This window comes from Mesoplodon densirostris, chromosome 10, assembly GCF_025265405.1.
Source record: "Mesoplodon densirostris isolate mMesDen1 chromosome 10, mMesDen1 primary haplotype, whole genome shotgun sequence".
Lineage (NCBI taxonomy): Eukaryota > Metazoa > Chordata > Mammalia > Artiodactyla > Ziphiidae > Mesoplodon > Mesoplodon densirostris.
In genome coordinates this window covers 10732114-10757497 of record NC_082670.1, presented here as the reverse complement: position 1 = coordinate 10757497, position 25384 = coordinate 10732114, and the positions used below count along the sequence as shown (strand labels likewise).

Genomic DNA, 25384 nt, shown 5'->3' with positions numbered 1-25384 from the left:
CACAGTGAATGACAGTTAAAGGCAACCATGTTCTGTCACCATTTAGCTAATAGCAGCCAATTCACACATAACCTCACTGTGTCAGGTGCCAGGTATTGCCAAGAACTTTACACATTTTCTCACTTCATCCTTCCAATACCTCTGTGAGATCATCACCACTGTTAGTTCTACTTTAAAGGTAAGAAAAAAGAAGATTGTAAAACTTAGTGACTGGTCCAAAGTTTAGATGAAGTAAATGGAATTCTTGAAAGCTAAAACCTGAAAAACTCTACTTGCTAATGTGAAGAAACACTGCCTAAGCAAGGCTTAGAACCCCAGTGCTGAAGAGCTAAAGATGGTGTTTGCGGGGTCGGGGAGAGAAGCACAGATGTTTGCCTTCAACCATCACACGCTTCTTTATTAAAGTTCCGTGTAGCCGTTACACCACAAACCTACTGACACCGTAACTGGACTGACTTTGGTGTTGTTGATTTCTAAGAGTCTCTCTTGAGCTTGGCCCCTGTGTGGTCTGCTCTGTACACATTTGGGCTCTTAGGGAAGCTGCTCCCATCACTGAACTGACTTCTCTTTAGGTGGTGCTTAGACCATGGGTCAAATCCATTTCACCTGCCTTCACTCATCAAGGTCATTTTAAGGCTTGCACGTCCTCCAGGTGGCCCGTGGCCTAAGCAATAAAGTAATGGGGATGGGGCGGGCGCACAGCCGTCAGTGCAAGGGTAAGGCCTTAGTGCACGGCTGTCAGTGGTCCCGCTCTGCCAATGGTCAGCATTGCAGTGGCTCTGGTGGTGGCAGTCACCCTGGGTCACAGTCTGTGGGACCCAACCCTGTTTGGGGGGCCTGAGGAGCCTGAGGGCCGGCTGGGTGCTGGGTGCCTGGCTCCCTCAGTGATGATGGCGGGGCTGGTTCTGGGGACCTGGCCCTGAAGGTGCTGCTAGCTGAGACCTGCCTTCTCAGCCGAGTCTGGGCACTGGCCAGAGGACCCACACCCGGGTGCTGGACGAATGCACCCGGCCAGGGTACCCGGCCCACGCAGCGACCCCCTCTTCTTAGTCAGGACCTGGGCCTCAGAGGGTGAAAGTTGAGACTTAGGACTTTGAACAAGTAAAATGAGGGGTACTGATGTTGCTTTGCTTACGGGTATTTGTTACCTTTAGGAGTATTACACCTTTAGATGAAAAGTTGAATAGAGAATAACATTTGTTTTTATAGGAACATCGTGACCTGACTATGACCTGATCTACGTGGAGAGCTGCAAGATCAAAGGATCGGACACCAAGAAGTTTTCAACAACTAACCACAGCCCTCCCTCACCTTTCCTGTAAAAGGGGTTTTTAAACCACCCGTCTCCTTGCATGGCCCTGCAATAAACCTTTCTCTGCTTCAAACTCTGACATTTCTGTCTTGCTGGGCTCACTGTGCGTTGGGCACACGGACTTGCGTTCGGTAACAGTAAGATGTTTGCCCGAGTTGTTTTGCAGGAACTTGGAATCAGCTGTGTCTAGTTTGAGCTGAGCTGGTTATGACTGGATGGGACCACCAACCCTCCAGCTGGGCATGCGTGAGTGTCTGCTTGGTGATCTTTTGAACGTGCAAAGGCCTGTAGCTTAGTTACACCTGCGTAGAATGACCTTCCCACACCTTTTCCCAATCACCTTTCCCATGACTCATCTCCCTGCTTCTTTATTGTTTAGCCCATAAGTATCCCAAGCCTCATACCTTTCAGGGAAGCTGATTTGAGATGGTTCTCCCTCTGCTGCAAACCTTGGTGTCTCAGCGTTTGGCTTGCTATGCATTGGACAAAACAAACCTGGCTCGGTAACAGTTCCTCTCAAACCCAAGTGGTTTCAAAACCCACTCATCTGGTGCTGCTCAGAGGGCGGTCCCTGAGACCAGTGCTGGTCTGTGACAAGGTAAGCAGAGAAAGTGTTTATAAACTTTAATAGCTATTTTAAAGAGTAATTTTGTCTGCTGAGTCTAAAAAGTTGGGGCTTGTATATCTTGTTTTAAAACTGCAGTTTTCAAAGAATTTATCTTTATAGTGTTTTAACTGAGAGGCTGAATATACAGACAGTGGTCGACCATATATGAAAATAAAACGGACCCACAACCTGCCTAGAAAAACAACCCCTCATCCACAAAAACCAGCCTAGGAAGCCAGCCTGACTGCTAGCTGTAGAAACAACCCAGGAAGTGGAACAATAACTGGCCTGGACTTGATTAGTAACTTACAGCTGCCCTAATTTGTATCCCTGCTTTTCAACTTAGGACTAGCCAGAGAAAGCCACATGTGGCTAACGGGTCACATAGGACACCCGGCTTCTCCTCTACGTGCAGCTTCCCTATGCCAACAGCCTCCGACGAGGGCACACCTGAAGCCTTCCCTTTTTTTCCCCAGTATCAACCTTTCCCCTCCTCTGCCTGCCTTTGAGTTTCTGCCAAAATAGAAGTGATAGTGGGGCTGACTCTCTCATACAGCAAATTCTCAATAAGTTGCTTTACACTTCTCATTTGGTTGGTCATTTATTTCCACATACCAGGAGAAAGAAAATAAAAACAAAGCAGGGGTCTGCCACCGCAGACAGATTAAGGAGCACCATCCTGGGGTCCGCAATCACCTCCAGGGTAGGGTTGGGGAAAGCATCCCGGGCACTCACCGCCCGGGACAGCGGGAGTAAGGTAGTCGCGAGATTCTCCAGACCAGGAATGAGTAGGGGGAGCAGGGAGACGGGTGCGGGGAATGGGCGGGGAGCTTGAGACGCTAGGTTGACTTGCATCCCGCTATTTCACGTAACTGGGTTGCAGAGTCTGCGACCCCCATGGCGTGGGTGGAGCTTCCGCCCATGCTCTCGGCGCACGCGCACTCTCGGCACCGCCCCGTGGAGCGGGGCTGACGTCACGTCCGGTGGACGCCGCGGCTGCTGGGTATTAGCTCCTGGGCGCGGGTGTCCAGTCGTCTCCCTCCGCCCGGCGGGCTCTGGGCGGTCGGCAGGTCAGCGCACCGGGCCAGGTTTCCGCTGCTTCCCCGGACCACTTAGTCTGAGCCCGGGTGTGGTTTCCACTACTAGAGGTGAAGCATAATAGGTAGAGTGGGACCTGGGGTCTTGGATCAGGGTGTGTTTACTTTTCCCGTCAGGTGGGCGCTGCTGGGCAGCAAGGAAAGTTACTTTATTTCCTCCCTGAGGATGCGTTTGCTGTTGTATTGCAGTCAGGATGGTGTCCTTAGACGGCAGCCACCGAATCGCCTTGCAGCTGTTTGGATGCTGCTTTTAAATAACTCCCACCTTATTTAGTGTTTTAATGCTTTGGAATCCTGCTTTTAAAAACCGTTTGGTCCTAAGAGCTCAGTACCCTGTAGAATTTCTCAGTGTAAACGAATTCTATTCTTCCCTGTGCCCGAATCGTCTCAGTGAATATCCTGTCAATAAGGAAGAACTTGGCTGTCTGGGACTCAACCCTGCCCTAGCCCCTGGGGACATCTCAGAATTTCTAAAACCTGAGGGTTATACTCTGCACCGACGCTTTAAGCGTTTGGGGCAGGCAGTGGTATACTTTTTGGAAAATGCGTTACATCAATTCTGTTCTTAGAACACAAACCTAATTTGACCTTTTCCTGATGACTTGCCTTCAGTCCTACTGAAGGTTTATTGTGAAAGAACCAGAGACCAGCGAACTTTTTGAGTTCTGATGCCAGATTCTAAGTCGTTATTTTGTCTCCAACTCTGTGGTATTACTTGTCAACCGGCTACGTTCCTGACCCTCTTCTGGTTTATAATTTAATGCTTAATCTGTTGTGGGTTTTGAATTTTGACAATTACATTTGATAGAATTGTGTTTAAAGGAGAAAACTAAGAGGAACTTGGGTTTGTGGAGTTTTTTGTTTTTTTGTTTTTTTACTCTTTTTATAACTTAGTTTTTTGTTTTACAGAATGCCCATTTTATTTATTTTTATTTTATTTTATTTTATTATTTTTTTTTGCTTTATAACAAATTTAATCAGTTATACATATACATATGTTCCCATATCCCCTCCCTTTTGCATCTCCCTCCCACCCTCCCTATCCCACCCCTCCAGGCGGTCACAAAGCACCGAGCTGATCTCCCTGTGCTATGCGGCTGCTTCCCACTAGCTATCTACCTTACGTTTGGTAGTGTATATATGTCCATGCCGCTCTTTCACTTTGCCACAGCTTACCCTTCCCCCTCCCCATATCCTCAAGTCCATTCTCTAGTAGGTCTGTGTCTTTATTCCTGTCTTACCCCTATGTTCTTCATGACATTTTTTTTCTTAAATTCCATATATATGTGTCAGCATACAGTATTTGTCTTTCTCTTTCTGACTTACTTTACTCTGTATGACAGACTCTAGGTCCATCCACCTCATTACAAATAGCTCAATTTCATTTCTTTTTATGGCTGAGTAATATTCCATTGTATATATGTGCCACATCTTCTTTACCCATTCATCCGATGATGGACACTTAGGTTGTTTCCATCTCCGGGCTATTGTAAATAGGCAGAATGCCCATTTTAGAAAAGACAGTTGAGCTAAAGAAAGAAAATTAAAATCATCTGGAATCCTGTTGCCTAAAGATAACCATTGTTAACATTTCAGAATACTCTAATTAAAAAAAAATTAAAACAAAACAGTCATCATGTATATTTGGTAATCCCCTTTGCATGACATTTTGTGTGTCTTCCTATTTCAGTAACTTTTTTCTTTGAACATGTGTAATGACTGCAGAATATACCATTGTGCTAGGTTCTCTCCTAAGTAAAATAAGAGTGCTAAGGCATGAACCTTGTGCCATCTGTTACAGCAGCTCAGAGGACTTTTGTTTTATATCTTGGTTTTTGGCCAAGGTGCAAAGGTGAGGTGATGTTAGGGTGTGTAAAAGGGAAGGTTTAATACTGAGTCCTATGCAAGGGCAGGCCATTTATCATAGTGTATCAGATTCATGGAAAAGTTGGAGAAAATCATTAAATTTTTCATCAAATCTTCATTTGTTTTTAATGTCACTTTTTTCTGCTCCCTATTTTGTCTCTCCAAGAATGAAACATGACTGAGGACTCCCAGAGAAACTTCCGTTCAGTATATTATGAAAAAGTGGGGTTTCGTGGAGTTGAAGAAAAGAAATCATTAGAAATTCTCCTAAAAGATGACTGTCTGGGTGAGTTTTATAAGTTAAATTTACCTTATTGGTTCTCAGTCATTCCCAGATCTTCTGAAATTAAATGTTACCTTTAAAGATGACCAGAGGTATTGGTTGCCTGCCATATTTTTTTAGTGATAAGATAGCAGCAGAATGGTATATTTTGGGAGAAATCAAGGATTTTTCAAGTTTATATTTCACTGAGTCAGAGCCAGACCTTTTTGAAAGGCCTCTTTAGAAGTCAGTAATATTTTTTTCTCTTATTAGACCCATGTATTTTCTCTTCTCAATTTTCAGAGGTGTCATTATAGCTTCTGGGTAAATTTGCAACAACTCGTGCCATGATTTTCTTTTATGGAAATACTGAAACTGCATTATATATTGACATTTTTATTCTAATCCAGTCATAATAAGGTCTGTTTTATCGCTAATTAAAGTAGAATAAACTGAGCCATAGTTAAAAACAGTAGTTTAAATGCATAGAGTGTCTTAAAGTTTCAAAAACATTTCCCACCTGATCTTTGATCCTCACTAGGCAGTCTGTGCTTTAAGTATTATAATTCTCACTTGACAAGTAGGGAAATTGAGGCCCCAGATGGTTGAATGTGGCTTACTGGTGAATGTGGGGATTTGCAGGCTGACTGTGCCACTCACCGGTGATGGAAACTTAGTCAAGTCACTAAACTGCTCTGAGCTTCAGTTTCTGCATTTTTGAAACAATATCTACCCAACAAGCTTGCGATGTAGATAAATGAAATAAGTTCTATAAATAGTAACTACTGATATTATAGTGAATGTAGTAATACATGCAAAATGCATCTCCTACACCGTGAAACACTAATTGTTTTTAAATAGCTAGTTGGAAAAAAAATCCACATAGCTAGTTGGAACACCTGGGCTGGAAGTCAGTCTGGTGTTACCTTTCCTAGATTTGCTGATTGTATAGCAGCCTGCCTCTGAAGAGATGTCTTACTATACTTTCGGTTTTCAGACGTGAAATGCATCGTTACCTATTGTGATCAGCATGAAAAGCATCTAATCGTTTTTTTTTTTTTTTTCTTTTTCTTCCTGTAGATGTTGAGAAACTTTGTACTTTTAGTCAGAGGTTCCCGCTCCCATCCATGTACCGTGCATTGGTCTGGAAGGTGCTTCTAGGTATGATTTCCAAGAGTTGGAAGCTTTATGTTCAAAAATGTTGAATGATGGGATCATTGGCATCTTATCAGTCAGAAAAAGGATTTCTTTAGGCCTTTTACTGAGTACTGGGTCCAACCTTGGGAGCCTGAATCACCAGTCACTTTGGAAGCCCGGAAGAAGGTGACCTTCAGAGGCAGTCCACTGCGTGTCACTCTGAGTGTCAGGTGACATTAGAAGAGACAGTGATGCACCTTCCTGAGACAAGGTGTGGGAAGAGCATTGGGCCGGGAGAAAGGCAAACTGGTCTGGGCTTTACTGTCAGCTTGGTAACCTTCCAGAAGACGCCACTAGGCCTCTTTTTAAAATTTTTTTCCTTTTTTTCTTTCATCTGTAAAATGAGGATATTGAGCTAAAACTCCTAGGGTTTAGCTCTTGATTTGTTAGTCTGCGACTCCCAGCTGTAGAGGTAGAACTTCCTAAGGAGTGCTGTCAGAATCAAAAAAGGAATTAAAGGGTTTTTACTTCCTAGAAGCACAAATGAATAACTTACAGTGAAGAGTGGCTGAAGGAGAAGGAAAAACAGTCTTGCTCAGTTTCTGTGGAAGAAAACGTGTATTAGGTGCCCGAAGTGACTGGCAGTATGCCTTTCGAGCTAAGGATTTCTTTTTCTGTTATTGCCGAGCCTGCTGATGTATAAAATACCCATCCATTACTACCCTCCTTTTCTTTCTTTAAAAAAAAACAAAAGTTAGGATAATCCTAGAATTCCCTTGTGAGGTAGGTATCAATATTGCAATTTTACCGATGGGGAAAAAGACAAGCTAAAGAATTTGCCTGAGTCCCTATAGCCTGTAAGTGGCAGAGCTAGGATTTGAGCTCAGGCTTGTAGAGCCCATTTGAAGTTAGGTTACATTTATAGACCTTGTTTCCTTTCCAAAATGTACTGTATTTTCAGGACTTGAAAAATCTGGAGTCCCGAATCTGATTATGTAATGTGGAGCCAGCGAGGGAATGCAAGCCATGCTAGAAAGCACTGTGCATTGCCTTTTTTGTTGTGCATCTTGCCAGCCTTTGTACATTTACTTTTCTAATAGGTCACTGTGCAGTTAAAATATAGAGAATGTGTGAAAATGACCTCAGTTTTCCCTGAGCATTTAAAAAATCTTAGTGTTTCCAGTGCCCATCAAAGTAAATGCCTTCCAGGGGTGCCTTTTAGGTGGGAATGGCGATCATATTTATATCTGCTGAGAAAGAGTATGTGTCTTATTGACTGATAATGCCAGTGGATTAGTATGAGATGGACAGGTGTACTTTGCAGCTGAGTGCCAAGGCCTGTCAGGCTGTTCATCACCTCTCTTTTTCGTGGCTTGCTTTATCAGGTGAGTCTCCCTTGTTTTTGCCATTAAAGGCACTCGAGGGACTTCCCTGGTGGCGCAGTGGTTAAGAATCCGCCTGCCATGGGCCTCCCTGGTGGCGCAGTGGTTAAGAGTCCGCCTGCCGATGCAGGGGATACGGGTTCGTGCCCCGGTCTGGGAGGATCCCATATGCCGCGGAGCGGCTGGGCCCGTGAGCCATGGCCGCTGGGCCTGCGCATCCGGAGCCTGTGCTCCGCAACAGGAGAGGCCACAACAGTGAGAGGCCCACATACAGCAAAAAGAAAAAAAAAAAAAAAAAAAGAATCCGCCTGCCAGTGCAGGGGACATGGGTTCGAGCCCTGGTCTGGGAAGATCCCACATGCTTCAGAGCAACTAAGCCCGTGCGCCACAACAGCTGAGCCCGTGTGCCACAGCTACTGAAGCCTGCGTGCCTAGAGCCCGTGCTCTGCAACGAGAAGCCACTGCAGCGAGAAGCCCGCGCACCGCAATGAAGGGTAGACCCCACTCACCACAACTGGAGAAAGCCCACGCACAGCAATGAAGACCCAAGGCAGCCAATAATTAATTAATTAATTAATTAATTTAAAAAGGCACTCAAGATTTAGAGCTGCCACGCTATGTTGGGAGTTTGGTTCCAGCATTAACCTCCCACCGTGTTAGTCTTCTGAGCTCATCCAAGTTATGTTTCCCAGAATGTTCTTAAGAATACTGGATCTGTGGTAGTTTGCACCAAAGAGAGATCCATAGTCAAGTGTACTAGCTAATAACACTTATACTAGCTTAGTATGTGCCATGTACTTTTAGTGTTTTATGTATGTTAATTTGTTTAGTCAGCATTACAATTGTGTGAGATGGGTATTAATTCTTCCCATTCTTCAGATGGAGAAGCTAAGGCACAGGAAGATCAAGTAAGTTGCTGAGGGTCACCCAGCCTTTAACTGTAGAGCTAGACTTCAGACCCGGGAACTTTGACTCTGGGGCTTGGGCTACAATACGGTTTCATGAAGTTTAATGAGGCTGGGGTAAAGAAGATGTTTTTCTTTATAGCAAAACTTAAAGCCTTAAGTTCATTGTCACCACTTCCCAAATCTGTTTGACTCTGGTACCCTTTTTCTCATGAAGACCCTTGGGGCTCATGTTCTGCAGAGAACATTTGGTGAAATGCTTACCCATCCCATTTCCTGCCTCTGGCAGATAAGGAAACAAGTCCCTGGAGAGACATTTGTGAGCATCTTGGTGTTAAGACCTCTGGTACTAGTTGACCAAAGGCCCATCCAGTGCTCTTTCCAGTGTGTTTTCTCCATGCCATTTGTTTGTATTTAAAACAATGTGGTTCTTGCCCCAAAGTCTAATGAGTAGACATCATGTTTAAATATATTAATGAGCATAAGATGGCATTGAAATGTAATATAAGGTCACTTTGGGAGTGAAAATTAGAGATGTTTTTTCCTTCTAAAGAGACTTTAGGACTTTGAGCAAGTTTTAGTTGTTGGGGAAGAAAAGGATTTGACCACTTGGTGGTGGTTCTAAGATGAAGGGGGCTGTGTTGTCAGCTACAGCTCCCTTAAGAAAATACCACAGACTGGGTGGCTTAAATAATTTATATCCTCACAGTTCTGGATGCTGGGAAGTCCAAGGTCAAGGTGCTAGCCGATTTTGTTCCTGGTGAAGCATCACCTCCTGGTTTGCTGTGTTCTCACACGGCAGAGAGAGAAACCACGCCAGCTCTGGTGGCTCTTCCTTTCTTATAAGGGCACTAGCCCTGTTGGATTAGGGCCCCACCTTATGACTTCTTTTAACCTTAATTACCTCCTAAAGGCCCTGTTGCCAAATATAGTCACATTGGGGGGTTAAGGCTTCAACGTATGAATTGTGGAGGTTGGGGGTTGGGAACAATTCCATATTAGGGGCCAAGCACAGCAACTGGAGATAGGCCTTTAGCAGCTAAGGGTGGCCCAAGGCTGACAACCGTAAACTTGAATTAAATCATTATTGTAATTGGTGTGATTTATCTTGAATTTATGTGGCACATTTATTCCAAGGCTTTATGATGTCATTTAATTTCTCTTTAATATCAATGATGTAATTGCCACTCGAGTATTGATAGTATTTAAAATTTGATTTATAGTGTGAATTTCTAAAAGATAATCTATACGGTAACTAAATATTTGTGTGAGTTCTAGTCTAATTGTGGTAGGCAGCTTTGCACAGGATTCTCTTTCACAGAAGAGGAGTTTGGATTGGTGCCTCAGTATTTTGCCCTCTTTTCCCCCCGCCCCGGGTCTCTATAGGCATCTTGCCTCCACACCATGAGTCCCATGCCCAGGTGATGATGTATCGCAAGGAGCAGTACTCTGATGTCCTTCACGCCCTGGAAGTCATTCGCTTTATCAGTGATGCCACACCTCAGGTTGAAGTCTATCTCTACATGCATCGGCTGGAGTCTGGGAAGTTGCCTCGAAGTCCCTCCTTTCCACTGGTCAGTGGTGCTTTTGTTTGACCCTTGGTTCAACTTTAGACTGCTTCGTCTGCCAGCCTTTGTTTGCATTATGTTTTACCTTAGAAACTTCCAATGGCTCTTCTTTGTAGAATAAAAGCAACACATCTTTCCCAGACATTCATAGCCCTGTACCTTTTGACCCAATCTCTCTAATGTTTTAAAATTCTGTTCTGAAGTCATTTTAAAGTTATAGAAAAGTTGCAAGAATACTATCAAGAAATCCCATATACCCTCTCTCCCGGTTCCCTAGTCATTAACATTTTACCACGTTTGCTTGGTCATTTTTCCTATATATGTATACATATTTTTTTTCCAAACCGGTTGAGAATAAGACGTAGACACGGCATCCCGTTCCTTCGGATTCCTGCAGTGTGTACTTGCTAAAGATGAGCACACTCCCCTAGGTGAACATAGCTGTCATCAACACCAAGAAGTTGACACTGATACAGTATTAACATCTAATCTTCAGACTCCATTCCCGTTTGACCAATTGTCCCAATAATGCCCTTTATCTAAACCATAAAAGTTGTGGTTCAGAACTTATCAAACTTTCAACTACTAGTTTTACCATTTGTTGACGATCTAAAAAATATTTTTTGTTTTAATTCTTCATTTTAAGATAGTAGAAAAAAGTTGCATAAAGAGTCAAGTGTTCCCATATACCTTCACCTAGCATCCTCAAATGTTACATCTTAATTATACTCTGGTTATTTATCCAAACCAGAAAATTAGCAGTGATACAATACTATGAACTAATCTATAGGTGTTATTGAAATTTTGCTGACTGTCCCACCGATGTTCTTTTTCTGGTCCAGGATCCAATCTGGGATCGTGCATTATGTTTACCATGTCTTAGTTGCCTTTAATCTGGAACAGTCCCTCAGTCTTCCTCTGTCTTTCATGACCTTGACAGTTTTAAGAGTACTGGCCAGTAGAACATTTCTCAATTGGGGTTTGTGTGTTTCCTCATGATTAAAATCTAGTTATGCATTTCTGGCAGGAATTCCACAGAAATAGAATACTTATTACTCTTCCTGCTAACATTAATCACTTGGTTAAGGTGGTGTCTGCCAAGTTTCTTCAAGGTAAGGTTGCTGTTTTTCCTTTGTAATTAATAAGTAACTTGGGGGGAGGTACTTTGAGACTGTGTAATTATCAATCCACTGACTTGCCTGAAACAGTTTTTCTGTGCTGATTGCCAAATGGTGATCTTCTAACTCCTTCGTTCCTTCTGCATTTATTAGTTGACTTTTCTGTAAGGAAGAGTTTTCCCTTCTCCCTCATTTATGTATATCAGTATGAATTTATAGATTACTCTTTTATTCAGTGGCCTATAATTCATTACTACCATTATTTTGATGTTAAAATTGTCCCATATTTAGCCAGCGGGAGCCCCTTCAAGCTAACTTCTGTGTCTTTTTGACAAGTTCCCATCATTTTGAGCACTTTCTTACTTTCTGGCACAAAAAGATATTCCAGGCTCATTTTGTATTTTCCCTACCCCAGGCTTGGAATCAGGCTTTTTTTTTTTTTTTTTTTTTTTTGGAGTATTATAGTTAGAAACCAAGAACAGGGTGCTAGGTATGTTCATTGTCCCTGGTGTGTCATTGCTTCTAGGCCCTCTCAGCAGACAGCTAGGAAATATACACACACCTATATGTTTATATATCTATTTCTATATTAAAGACCCTGAGTTAATGCCCAAACTGCCAATTCCTTTCCAATATCACAAGTTCATTTTAGCCCTCACCCTTTTTATGTTTGCAACTTCCTTCTCTGGCAGTTACAGTGAGGCTAATGGAAACCTCCTCTTATTTCTATTTATTTCTTTGCTTGTTCCTCTGTCTGTAACCAACACGGCCAGCCACCTCTCTGGCCCTGGCCTGCAGGCCGCACAGGCCTTGTAGTCACTGGCGGCCTCCTTGGCCCTGACCCCTCCTTGGCCTCAGGCCCACAGGCTCCAGCCTGCTTTATAGATTTCACCTTTGACAAACTGCTCACTCTAGTTACTTGGACTGCTTATTGTTTATAAAGGGAAGAGAGGGGGAGTGGAGGAGGGCAGGCAAAGTAATGACTAGCTCTTGGGCTTTGGCTATTTTAATACAACTTGCAATTCACTCTAAGCATTTTAACTTTTGGCTAAAACAGAGTGAATTGTTCAGAAGAGGGATTTGCCTGAAAACTGCTGTTCTGTAATTTTTTTGGTGGCTGTTGAAGATTGCAGTGTGCCAGCACAGCAGTTTGAACTTCGACTTGTTCTTTCTTTTTGAGGTTGCTTTGGGTCCCATGGTCATCCACTTTGATGAAGTTTATCAAGAGAGAACATTCCTGAAAATAGTTGGAACCCTCAAACTTTAAATTTTATTTCCCATTGGCAGAATGCAGTTAGCTGATAGTACTACACAAGTTCCTAAGCTGTATATGAAGTTAGGTTAGATTATCCATTAGCTCAAGAGATCTAGATGATAGGTTATCGTTCCCACCTCATCCCTGTTCAGCTTTCCAGGCTTGAGGTCCAGGCACCTGTACCGTGGCCTCAGGCTGACATGGTGTCCAAGTTTTTTTCTGGGCTCAAGTCTCCTCGGTCACCAAGCCCTAGAAGCTGTATTTTCCTTATCTTTTTTTTTTTCTGGTACGTGGGCCTCTCACTGTTGTGGCCTCTCCTGTTGCGGAGCACAGGCTCCGGACGCGTAGGCTCAGCGGCCATGGCTCACGGGCCCAGCCGCTCCGCGGCATGTGGGATCTTCCCGGACCGGGGCACGAACCCGTGTCCCCTGCATCGGCAGGCGGACTCTCAACCACTGCGCCACCAGGAAGCCCTTTCCTTAACTTTTAATGAGACTGTGCGACGGTGCTCGGCACAGGGCTGGGCACATAGAACCTGACTTCAGCTGGAGGGCGCTGGTCCTCTTAGCTGTGTCTCAGAGTAACTGGGAGCAGCGTTGAGATGCCAGGTTCAGGAGCAGCCAGCACGGTGCCAGGGCCAGGCGGGAGTCCACGAAAGGAGACTTCCTGCTGTTCTTGACATTTTGTAGAATGTTCGTAAGTGGATAGGAGGCCTAAGATGCAATACTTCTGTTAAAATAAGTATTTTGATTTTAACTTGGGACTTCTTATGGGAGTAGAAGGAAACTTTTTAGTTTCTTTTCAATGTTAAAAATCCTTCAGCTGTTAAATCCTAGGTGAAAATGTAAAGCTTTTGGTGTAAGGTATGGTGTTAGAAAACAGATTTTTCAAGTGGATTCCAGTTCTTATGAGATTTCTTTCGAAATTTACTTGAGGGTTTGCTTTCATGCTCTGAGTATTGACACAGGGTTTGAGAAATGCCATTCTTCTGAGTCCTAAAATTCTGATTCCAGGGTCATTTTTAGCTTTTTAGGTGCTTAAAGATAGAACAAAAATTTAAAGCTATGAATGAATGCTTTGAAATAAAATGCTTATTAGTCCTTTTGAGGTCATTTAATGTTTGCAAATTATTGACAGAGGTCTCCAGTTGTTTGCTGTTTATCACTTCTGTTTGAAAGGAATTCTCCTCCAGCGCAGAGAATACTTTTGGGTGTAGAGTCAGCCCTTGCTTAGGGTTTGTGTTGACTCTTTGGCCTTAATGTTAGAAGTTGGAAAATCTCTGAATGTTCAGCTTGAAACCTGAGTGTTCGGAAGTGGCGCTGACTCAGATTCCTCTGGTTACTCATCCTCATCTTCACCTTGGTCATCTTTTTGGTGATGGACTGTGCGCTTTTGGTCCCACTTTGATTTCTTGCAGGTCCTTCAGAATCTAGGGAGCAAGGCTTCATTATTATTAAAGAATCCTGTATTCCTCTCTTCTGCCTCCCTCTTGAGAGTTATTATTAATCTTGCAGGAACCAGAAGATGAAGTATTTCTTGCCATTGCTAAAGCCATGGAAGAGATGGTGGAAGATAGCATTGACTGTTACTGGCTTACCCGCTGCTTTGTGAACCAGCTGAATAACAAGTACCGGGATTTTCTACCCCAGCTGGTGAGGGATGATGTTATGGCTATTTTGGGGTGGGCGTGAGCAATGGTAATGGGGGTCCTCAGGCAATGGCCTTTACCTCCTGGTGCTGATACAGTTATGCGTGGACCCTCTGTGGTGGGCATCAGCAGATGCCTTCTGTAAAAGGCCAGATGGTAAATATTTCCAGCTTGGTGGGCTAGGTGTGTATGTCTCTGTTGCAAGCACACAGCTCTGCTATTGTCACACAGAATACATAAAAGCATGGTTGTGGCTGGATTTGGCCTCTGCAGGCTGTAGCTTGCCCACACCCCGCTCTGTAGTATTCCTTATCTTGATCCGGAATCCCCTGACTTGAGCTAGAATTACCCATCTGTACTCAGGTTTAAGTTTGGCTGTGTAGAATGGGAAGCCCAAGTAACAGAGGCTTTGTCTTCTTTCACGTAAGCAGAAGTCTGGAGGCAAGGCAGCCCAGGGCTGGTGCCACAGCCACTGTGTGGCCAGGGACCCAGGCTCGTGTCCTCCTGTACTAGCCTTCTTAGGTGTGGTCCTTCCTCTCGTGATCCCATGACAGATGCTGGAGCAACAGCCATGACGTCCCTGTTCTAGGCAGGAAGGGAAAAGCAAAGACGAAAGTAAAGGAGGAGAAGTGACAAGCCAGGCCAGCCTGTCCCCCTTTAACAGACTTGCCTTCTGCATGCCTATTGGCAGGCAGGACTGTGTCACCAGGCCGCCCCAGTTTGCGGTGGAGCCTGGGAAATGCGGTCGGTTCGTTTTAGCCGGGCACACTGTGATCTCACGTTAGAGTCGGGACTCTGTGAGGAAGGCAGCCGGTGGTCTGTACGCTCTGACTTGGGAATCCGGAGACCAGTGCTTGTGTCATCAGCACAAGCCAGGGGTCCTTTGCCGTTCTCTTTGCCCAGTGTTTTCCCTCATTTTATAAAAACAAGTCTTTTTCTTAAGTCATTGAATTGTTTCACTTGGAAATTCTGTTGAAAGCAGTAACCGTGGTACAGGACGCAGGGTCAGGTGCGGGGCACAGGTCAGCCAAGCCCTGGAGATCCATCCCTGCTCTGTGTCCGTTAGGGTGGTCGGCGAGACTCTGCGGCCCTCAGCTTCCCAGGGCACTGAACAGGAGTGTTTTTTATGTACTTGCATTAAGTAAAATTTGATTTTTAGAATTTTGAAATTTAATTCACTTAATTTCAGTAAAATAAAAGCATGGCATTGGAGCATATGTAAATGAAATGTTAGCTGCCTAATTAAATCAAGAGGTCCGAATCATACCGTGATTCGCTTTTCTTATTATTGGAGTAAATGCAGTAGCATTTTGATAGTTTGTTTAAAAATTCATTATTTTTAATAACACAAGTAACAGATACATTCTCGAAGTATTAAGTAATCCAGATGGATCCAGTGTTGTCATAGACCTGCACCAGCACCTCCCCTCCTCCACTTTCTAAGACATAGGCATTGTCATCAGCTTGGTGTGTATTTGTCTAGAGTATTTTATGTGCATTGGAATGGATGGGGATGCGAGTGCATTCACATGATCATGTGTGTGTGTATGTATATGTATATAACTTATATATATATAATTTTTTTAATGTAAGTATTATCATACTGTTCATACGGCCCTACAATCTTTTTTTTTTTGTGGTACTTGGGCCTCTCACCGCTGTGGCCTCTCCCGTTGCGGAGCACAGGCTCCGGACGCGCAGGCTCAGCGGCCATGGCTCACGGGCCCAGCCGCTCCGCGGCACATGGGATCTTCCCAGACCGGGGCACGAACCCGTGCCCCCTGCATTGGCAGGTGGACTCTCAACCACTGCGCCACCAGGGAAGCCCCACCATTCTTTTTAAAACTTAATGTCTGGGAGCTTTTCCATGTCAATACACATAGGTAGTTTTCAGTCCTGACTTCCTATTAGTACCACCTGTGAGCTCTTAAAAATGACCAAACAAGTGAAATCAGAATCTTCAGGGATGAGGCCCCAGAATTCCACTTTTTTAAAACTCCAAGTGGTTCTGAAATGAGGCTATGATTGAGAGTCGCTCATGTAAAACCACTTTTAAAAATTCTCATAGTATTTTCTGTTAAGAATTTGCCCGAATTTAATGTAAAGGCTCCATGCTGACAGTCCCACTCCGTGTACGTGATGTGTTCCCATGTGTGTATGTGTGTGTGTGTCTCTAGGGTGGGTTACCTATGCAACAAATGCTCAATTGCAAGAGACATATTTAAATTTGTTAACTACCAGGTTACTTACCAGAAGTTGTACCAATTTTGCTTCCCCCAACAGTTTATGAGATTTCCTGTTTTCCACCCCATTGCCAATACTTGATAGTATCACTCTCTTAAAATTTTTCCGATCTGATAGTGAAATGGTAGCCCATTTTAATTTCCATTGCCTCATTTTTGAGTGAAGTTAAGCAGCTTTGGGTATGTTTATTGGTCATCATATTTGTCTACCTTTCTATTCTGTTTCTGTCTTTCCTTTTTTTTTTTGGTAAGAATTATTGCTATATGCTGGATATTTATCCTTTGTTAAATAAGTTAAATATTTTCTCTGAAAATATTTCTCCCTGTTGTGTAAAGATGTAAAGATTTGATACAATTGGATTTATCAGTATTTCTTTTGCTGTTTTGTATCTCAGTTAGAAAGCGCTTTCTAATGCCGAGATTTTAAAACAAGTTTTTAAAAAGCTTCTAACTTTTAAAAATATTTGAACATTTTAAAATTTAGTCCTTTAATTGGTGAGGGACTTACCTTTGTGACTGGCATCGGACGCAGACATGACTGTTCCTTTTGTGGTTACAACTGTAGCACAGCTTCAGCCAGCACCCCACCACCCTCTTCCTCCTTTGCTCTGGTCAGCAGTTTGAGAACATGATTCGTGCCAACCAAGACTAAATTTGCTTTACTGATGAATTATGGCATCTTAACACATCTGTTTTTACAGATGAGGAAACTGAAGCACAGAGCAGTTAAGTAACTTGTCCAAGGCCACGCAGTTAATAAGCAGTAGAACTACCACTTACACTGTTGGTCAGTTCATTTTTTTCTTCACAGATTTGTAATATGCCCTCTTTATCATGTACTAGGTTTATATATATATTTATTTATTTCTGGACTCCCTTTTTTTTTTTCTATCAAGGTATTTGTCTGTTTCCTGGCCAGTACCATATGACTTACTTTAACTTCCTAGCATATTTTGATAGCTGGCAGGGACATTTCCCTCTTATTGTTCTTTTTCAAAAATGCCTTGGGCTTTTTAATTTTTTTAAAGAAATGAATGTTAGAATCAGCAAGATACTTAATGTCCCTATGTCCCCTGAACCTTAATTTCCCCATCTTCAGAAAAGGGGGTTTATTTTCGCATGTACATTATAGTGCCTAGCACATAGTTTTTTATAGTTGCAAATTTTTTTTTAAAGTTCAGAATGAATAAGAAAAGCTAAATTTCCTTTGTGTTGCTATTTGATTTAGCCATCAAGTGACTTAAACTTTTGTGTGTGTGTGTGACTTAAACTTTTAAAGTCAAGTTTTTAAAACAGTTGTCTTTAGTTAAACCCTGTTTAGTCCAGCTTAAAATTTTTTATTGTTGTATACTAGATCTCTTCTGTCTAGCTTTTTGTTAGTCTCTATAATCTTGTCTGTCATCTTTTCAAATTTTTGTGATTTTACCAAATTTGTTATCACAAAGCATAGGTTGTTTCATAATCCTGGGGAAATGTGCACATGATAGACAGTGACGGGCTTTTGACATCCAAAGAAAAGAATATTTCTGGTGATGATACCTTTATGTTGTAGTGTTCTGATTTATAGTATTACATCACAGCTTTCCTCTCCATACAAGCTTTTGGAAATTCTCTTTGATGAGGCCTCTGATTGCCGAGGAGAATAGAGGCCAGCTTCAGTGGTGTGACGTGGAAGGCCTCTGTTGTTCTCTTCAGATCAGACTGCCTTTAAGCCATCTCAGTCTTAACTGTGTTTAGTCATTAAAGTGAGTGAGTTTTCTTTCCTTGCCATTGATATAATTTTTAAAAGCTGTCCTAAAGAGAGGGTTTTTTTTCTTTTAGTAAACACCATTAGCAGCCTCTTCTTAAGTTTAATATAAATTCCTCTCAAGGTGGTTAAATCTCTTGCCAGGTTTTGCCTTCTGTTGAGGTATGCTTTATTTCCTTAAAAGTAAGTATATGAGAGTCATGGAAATATTGGAAATAACCTAAATGTTTTACAGTAAAATATAAATAAAATCATCACATCTACCATTTCTACCATTTGCTGTATCCTAAAAAATTTCAGGCAGTATAAATGTCATCTTCCACTAAAAAGAAAAAAAAAGCACACATGGATATGTATTTATATTCACCCTCTTAGATTTAGCAGTAGCATCTGATACATGTTTTTCTTCACCCTGCTTTATTATTTTTTTAGCCTAATATATGCTGGGGATTATGCCATAAGCAGTATATAGAGACATTCCTTATTCCTTTTCACAGCTGCGTACCACTTCATCCTAGTTTATTCAACCCATCCTCTATTGTTGGCTAATTGAGATGTTTCCAGTGTCTTGCTGTTTATAACAGGTGAATAGCTTTGTGCCTGTATCTTTGCCAGTATATTTGAGGGATAGCTTTCCTAGAAATGAATTGACCTAGATCAAGGGGTAAAGGCGTATGTTACTTAGCTAGGTTTTTTTCAAATTCCTCTTTGTAGAGCTCATACCCTTTTGCATCCTCATGATCAACAGATGAGAACACTAGTTTCCCTATAGCCTCGCCAACCTGGTATGTGTTCTTGCCAGCATGATAGGTGAGAAAGGCTACCTTACTATAGTTTCAGGTTGCATTTCTTTTATTATAGCCAGGTTGAGCATCTTTTAATATGGGTTAGAGCCATGTGCATTTTTTTCCTATAGAGGTTTTGGCATTTTCCCTTTTTAGAAGCTCTCTTTATTTAGGGATATTTGTCCTTTAAGCTGGACCAGATATTAATGCGTGGCCCTCTTTGCCTGGCCAAGTCCCGTCCCTTGTTCGTGGGCCAGCGCAAACGTCAGCTGTCCTGGGAAACTCTTTCTGGCTTCTTAAGTATATGGGTTAGGATTCCCACCTGGATGTACGCATCGTCTCTGCTTATTCCCATCATAGCATCCCTGCCTTCAAGGCGCTTCCCACCTGGTTGAGAGAGCTGCAAAGAGCTAACTGTAACACACTGTAATAAAGCTATCTTGCCTTTTACTCCCTTCCCTGTATCTGTAGCACAGTGTCTGGCTACGGTGGACATTGTAAGGGTTATGAATTGCCTCTTTGGTAGAAGTACAGCGGTGCAGATATTTAGTAAAAAAAAAAAAAAAAAAAAAAAATTTGCATTTGACCAGGTGATGTGGGATCTGGTTGTGCCCTTCTGGATAGAGAGTACAGACCTGAGGGTTTGACCTTAGGATCCGTGCTTTGCCAGAGAACCCTGTAAATACAGCAAACCCGTCTGGGACCCAGCCAGCTTTGTTAGCTCCCATCCCAGTCTTCTAGTGTTGGCTGCTGTGTAACCTTACATGGGAGAGGCTGCCGGACGGAACCCCGGAGCATTGTCCCCCTGTGTTATTCCTGTACCTCTCCGGAATTCTTGTGCACATCTTGCTGGGGACAGAGCTCCTCCTGAGGACATCCCTGTTGTCTGACCGCCCCTGCCAAGTGCAGAGTGCACTCCACGTGGGTCAGCGTAGGTGACATCAGTGACTGCTGGGCCCTTTTCATCTCCATTCTTCCTAGTTCACTGTCCCCGCTTTAGTCCTGCTCTGTTTCTTTGGTCTTACCCTTGTCCTTTCCCTGAATGTATAACCTACTGCCCTAGAGCAGCCAGACGCGGGCCTTTGTTAGCTTCCCAGAGCAACTGAGTTTTGGTTTGGACTTTTGTCTTAGGTTGTCGAATCTGGCTATAGCACAATTAGGACTAACTAGGGTGACTAGCTGTTCCTTTTAGCCTGGGACTGTCCCCAGAAACCCCTTAGTCCTGGACTGTTGGTTCCTCTGGTTAGTGCTGACCTGGGAAACTTATGCCTCACCAGTGACTTACATGAGTCTGAAGCTTTGTCTTCTAGCATTTCCTGCGTTCAGCATGCACACTTTTTCATCACAGGCTGTAAGATCAGGTAACATTATGTCACAGGAACTGAGTAATCGCCTCCTGTTTAATCATTAGCCAAAGGCTTTTGAACAATACTTGAACATGGAAGATAGCCGACTGCTGAGTCATCTGAAGACGAGTTCTGCAGTGTCCAAACTTCCCTATGATCTCTGGTTCAAGAGGTGCTTCGCCGGGTGCTTGCCTGAATCCAGCTTACAGAGGCAAGTATTTCTTTCAAATACGGACTTCAGGCTCAGAGGCAGAAAAATCCTGTGTCCTTTTTTTTTTTTTTTTTTTTTTTTTTTAACGTGATCATCTTGGAATATAAATTTGCTTTAGAACAATCCAGTAATTTGATGCTGACTTCTCCAGCAGCTAACATAACGCATGATTCTGCTTATTATATATATAGTTAGAAACATTAGAAATATCTCATATTAATATAAATATTAAAAATGTTACAACTTACAGTTAGAGAAATTGAAGGCCCTCAGTGTGTTCGATGCTGTTCAATATTCCCATGTGAAATAGTCACTAGGGGTATATGTGGGCTTTTCCAGAAATGGAGCAGGTCCTAGAGAAAATGTGTATTTCTAAAGTAGCTGAAGTCAGTGAGAGACTTGAGACTCAAACTCAGCTCTTCCATCAACTTCAGACGTGTTACGGGCATTTCGGTGTCCTGGATCACCCCATCCACAACTTTGCAGTTGAGGAGAAAGGTAAATGTCCAGAGGACATTACAAGACAATGCATTTGGCATGTAGAGAATAATACCAACTGTAAGAGTTTATAGGAGTTATCAGAATAGTTATTTTAGAGTATATTCAATAACTGGCTCCTTCATTAAGGAATTTAAACCACTGGAAAATGAAATTGAATTTATCATTTCATTTGCTGCTTTTGTTGTTCCTTACCATGTAATGATTATATTAACATTACAAAATGTTAGTAAAATCTAAGCTTTGGTTTAGGACTTTCCTGCCGGAAAATGTCAGTTTTGAAACATTAGGGGATTGGCATACTGGTCACTTCCTAGCAGAGCAATTCTTGATACTTTCTAGCGATGGTTCCTTTTTTCCTTCCACTGCTGATTGTGTCTGAAATAGATTTCAAATGGCTGATCTGTGTTGTTTTCCTTGATGATGAGCTCTTCTCTGAAGCTCATGAACTCAGCCCTCTGTATCCGCAGATGCGCATCTGCAGATTCAGCTGATCCTGTGCTGTGTTTATAATTTGTGGTTGGTTGAATCCTTGGATGTGGAATCTGCAGATATAGAAGGCTGACTGTACCACCTCATTTTACACAAGGGGCTTGAGCCTCCACGGATCTTGGTATCCACAGCAAGTGAGTCCTGGAACCAATTCCCTGGGGATAGTGAGGGACGACGGTACTTAAAATGTAATTTGATTTAATTTTGAAATTTGAGCTGTTTAGATAAACATAAACTTCACACTCGTAATTTGATTATATCTTTATTTTGCAGGGTTTGGGATAAAGTTATAAGTGGATCCTGTAAGATACTAGTTTTTGTAGCTGTGGAAATTCTCTTAACCTTTAAAATAAAAGTAATGGCACTGAACGATGCAGAGAAGATAACAAAGTTTCTGGAAAACGTAAGTGTACTTTGTTTTATTTTAATTTTGAATCTAGAAAGGAAGTCAGTTTAGCAAGCCAGATTTTTCTATTGCATTCAATTATTTCAGAGACATGGTATATTTTTACGTCATAAGAAACAATTTTCCCCTGGAAGTTTCAAGTTGGTCTGGATTGTAGTGCAGTCCTTAGGGGTCAGTGGTCTGAGCAGCAAGTCTTCATGAGTGTATGCGCCTGGGACTGGAGTCTCATTCCCTGATGTGACCACTAGGAGGTTTGTCAAGAAAAGGAAGAGGTGAGACCTTTACTTTAGGGTGACTGATCTTTGTTGCTGGAAAAGGAAACCTGATGTTTTGAGGGGTTTTGTAAGTCCTTTCATTTCTGTTGCTATCTCTGGTAGAATCCCAGTTGGATTTGTTAATGTGCTGAAATGTAAACTTAGAGCATGTTGAAAAGGGTCTAAATGAATCTGTTTTTCCCTGTCTTTGTAACTTAGAATACCCTTAACCAGGCAAGAAGAGGTGGAAGAAAGAGACTTAGGTGTGAGTGAATTTCACTGGACCCCAAATCTATACATTTTAATCAGCCAATGTTAACAATTGAACAGTGGCCCGGTAAATAAGTACTAAGTGAGGGTATGTTGGATCAAAGAACCGTCATCGTTGTAATAATTAGTGGCTCACAGTGCCAGGGCCACTGCTAAGCATTTTTTTTTGTGAATTACCTCACGTAACTCGGTAAAGAGCCCTGTGAATTGCAGCTATCATTTGCCCCATTTTAGAGACGGGGATCTGAACCCAGGGAGCTCAGATAACCTGCCCAGGAGCCCGCAAGTAGTGGGCAGTGCAGGATTCGACCCTAGGCGGTATGACACGACTGCTCCTTGCTGTGGCCTCAGGTGGCGTGTGAAACGGATCCTGGCACTAGCCTCCCGTGCGGTCACTTTCTGAAAAATGGTGAAAACTCCAGTGGAAATGAGATTTGTACCAGAGTGAAAATGAGGGAGATACTGAAGTCGGAAACACATTTCAGAGACTGGTTTGCTTGTTCACAGATCCCCCAGGACAGCTCGGATGCGATTGTGAGCAAGGCCGTCGACTTATGGCACAAACACTGCGGGACCCCGGTCCACTCCGCCTGAATATTCCCGACATTGTGGACAGTCTGCCAGGCCTGCCCAGAGGGCTTTTTTGGGACATGATCTACTAAACCGATAATAGGGTTCTCGCTTTGGTGCTCCAAGTGTAATTGTTTTCCCAGCAAAATTTATTTAAGATACCTGGAGTCGCTGTGTTGTGGAATGGCATCTTCTGATTACACAGAACTAGAGTTCAACTCTGAATAGCATTTTAAAAAAAATTTATTTCATTGAAGTATATAGGTGATTTACAGTGTGTTAATTTCTGTACAGCAAAATGATTCAGTTATACATATATATACATTCTTTTTCATATTCCTTTCCGTTATGGTTTATCACAGGGTATTGAATATAGTCCCCTGTGCTTATACAATAGGAACTTGTTCTGAATAGCATTTTAAAAGCGTTGTTTGAAAATAGCTCCCAGCTTGTAAAGCAGTTGAGTCAGGGCGGGTGGGTGCTTCAGTCAGCAGGGTGTAACCAAGCTTGCCCTGCTCCTCTCTGCTTAGCACCAAGCTAGTTACTTTCTAAGGTCTATTTCTGGAATGACGAACAACTTCCTTATGTTGACAACTGGGATTCGGCTTCTGTTGATACAGTACCTGTTGAAATCTAAACTGACTTTCTAAATCTTCTGAAATCTAAATCTGCTTTCTGAGACTTTGTCTTGCTAAATAGGTTTAAATAAAGGCCTTACATTTTTTTTTTGCTCTTTGTGCCAGTTGGCGTGGAATATTACTGAACAAAATGTGTCTAAATTTACCTGCTAAGAGAGGACTTGTTGATATTTTGCTGGACTCATGCTTTTTCTTGATGGGCCATTAAACGTTGGGTGAGCATCTGGGGAGGACTCTGCCACCCTGAATAGGAACGGGTGAAAGGGCAGGTTAATAGCTAATGCCCACCCCCCTACCCCGGCCGTGTCATCCCCTGATGGTAACTGTTGGTTGGACAGTTGCAGGCTTTGAGCTGGGCGAGTGAGACGGGGCCCTTTGTTTGAAACGGATTCATGCAGCTGTCAGACCTGCAGGAGCCCCATTGGTGAGTTGGATTCTCCACGCCCCCATCCCCCTGCCCAAAAAAGAGGAGACATGGAATTATGGAGCTGTCACTCTGAGAGTTCAGTCCCTGCCTAATGTGTAAAATAGCTGTAGAGAGAGTTCAGAGCACACGGAGTTGCTGAAACCAGCTGGCCCATGTGTAAAGTAACATATCCAAGAGTATTTAATTTTTTTTAAATCAAAAATACACTCATAAGAAAACTTCTTAAAGCAAACTGTGCTTACAGTTAATACTTTACATTTATCCAGTGATCGCCTGTGCCCCGAAGAACTTTGAATCCAGTGGGGGATGTGAGCAAAAGCGCGAGAAGGAGTTCCTGCTGCACTTGTCCGCTACCTAGTGAGTGAACGTGGGGTTTATGTGAAATTCACAGAAGTCATAAGCGCTTGACTTCTATCTAATTTACGAGCCACATACTGTTACAAACCATAAAAGTTTGCACAACTTTTTGGTAAAGATTATAAGGTCAAGTGATGTTAGTGAGTCCCAACTCCAGAAAGAAAAGAATGAAGCAGTCTCTGAGCAGGAGGGTGGTCCCGAGGTCAGCGATCCTGCTGGCTCCCACCTCGGCACTGGGAGAAGCAGGGGCAAGCCTCATAGAGCAGGGGGAAGGTGGGGGGAGAGGGAGGGAGTGCACCTGGCGGGGAGGGGGCTGAAGTGACTGGAGTAACGCTTAAAATTCTGGTGAGGGTCCAGATGAGCCGAAACGGAAGACTGTTGCCCTACTGCTGTGGGGTAGAAAATTAAATATTCTGCAAGTACAGTATATTCTGTCAAGCCCTGTTTGGCAGAACCTTGCTTGCTATAGGGTGTGGGTCTTGGGTCTTGTTTTGTTTTGTCCATCTGATTGTCATGCGTTTTCCTTATCGGAAAGGGCTCCATCTGGGCGGAATTTAAGGCCCACTGTAGGGACACAGAGTAGGTGAGGATCCAATTCCATTTCAATATCAGAATTTTATTTTACTGAGAGTGCAGTATTTTGAAGATGTTTCTGCTCACTGCCTGCTGTGAGAAGCACAGCTCCTGATGGAAATAGCCCCATGTTCCCTTTATTCGAGACATTTTGTCTGGATTCTGTAGAAACCCAGGGTTTCGGTTGTGGCCAAAACTATGGTGGCTAATATGTGGGGTTCTCCCCCTGCCTTGGAAAACTGGGATTTAACGTTACTAAGTTGAGTTTCTAGTTCTTCCTTCTTACAGTGTCGCCTTAAACATAGATGAGAGAGGCTCTAGCTCTGAGGGCAGGGAAGGTTGGGGTGGGGGTGTGTGGCTTTTGCCTGATGACAAATCACACTGACAGATTGTACCTACGCAGGCTTGTG

The 25384-nt window shown here is 42.9% G+C and overlaps 1 protein-coding gene across 3 annotated transcripts; it reads left to right on the top strand.

Annotated features, from left to right (window-relative positions):
• Positions 1-2913: 2913 nt before the first annotated feature.
• On the top strand, positions 2914-23703 carry TBC1D7 (TBC1 domain family member 7). Of its 3 annotated transcripts, none has more exons than XM_060110074.1 (8): positions 2914-3067; positions 5049-5168; positions 6225-6305; positions 9955-10142; positions 14024-14161; positions 20344-20489; positions 21753-21882; positions 22917-23703. In XM_060110074.1, the coding sequence occupies exons 2-8, from the start codon at positions 5057-5059 to the stop codon at positions 23001-23003; spliced, it is 882 nt and encodes a 293-aa protein (XP_059966057.1). In that variant the 5' UTR covers positions 2914-3067; positions 5049-5056; the 3' UTR covers positions 23004-23703. The 3 variants fall into 3 exon arrangements, with proteins under 3 accessions (XP_059966057.1, XP_059966058.1, XP_059966059.1); XM_060110075.1 differs by having other exon boundaries at positions 2914-3081; XM_060110076.1 differs by lacking the exon at positions 14024-14161.
• Positions 23704-25384: the final 1681 nt, after the last annotated feature.

Excerpts from the sequence above, each read along its gene's own strand:
- TBC1D7 (XM_060110074.1), top strand. The coding sequence starts at position 5,057 with ATGACTGAGGACTCCCAGAGAAACTTCCGTTCAGTATATTATGAAAAA. Across the intron at positions 14,162-20,343 it reads GGGATTTTCTACCCCAGCTG|CCAAAGGCTTTTGAACAATA; the intron begins GTGAGGGATGAT and ends TTTAATCATTAG. Across the intron at positions 20,490-21,752 it reads CCTGAATCCAGCTTACAGAG|GGTTTGGGATAAAGTTATAA; the intron begins GCAAGTATTTCT and ends TTTATTTTGCAG.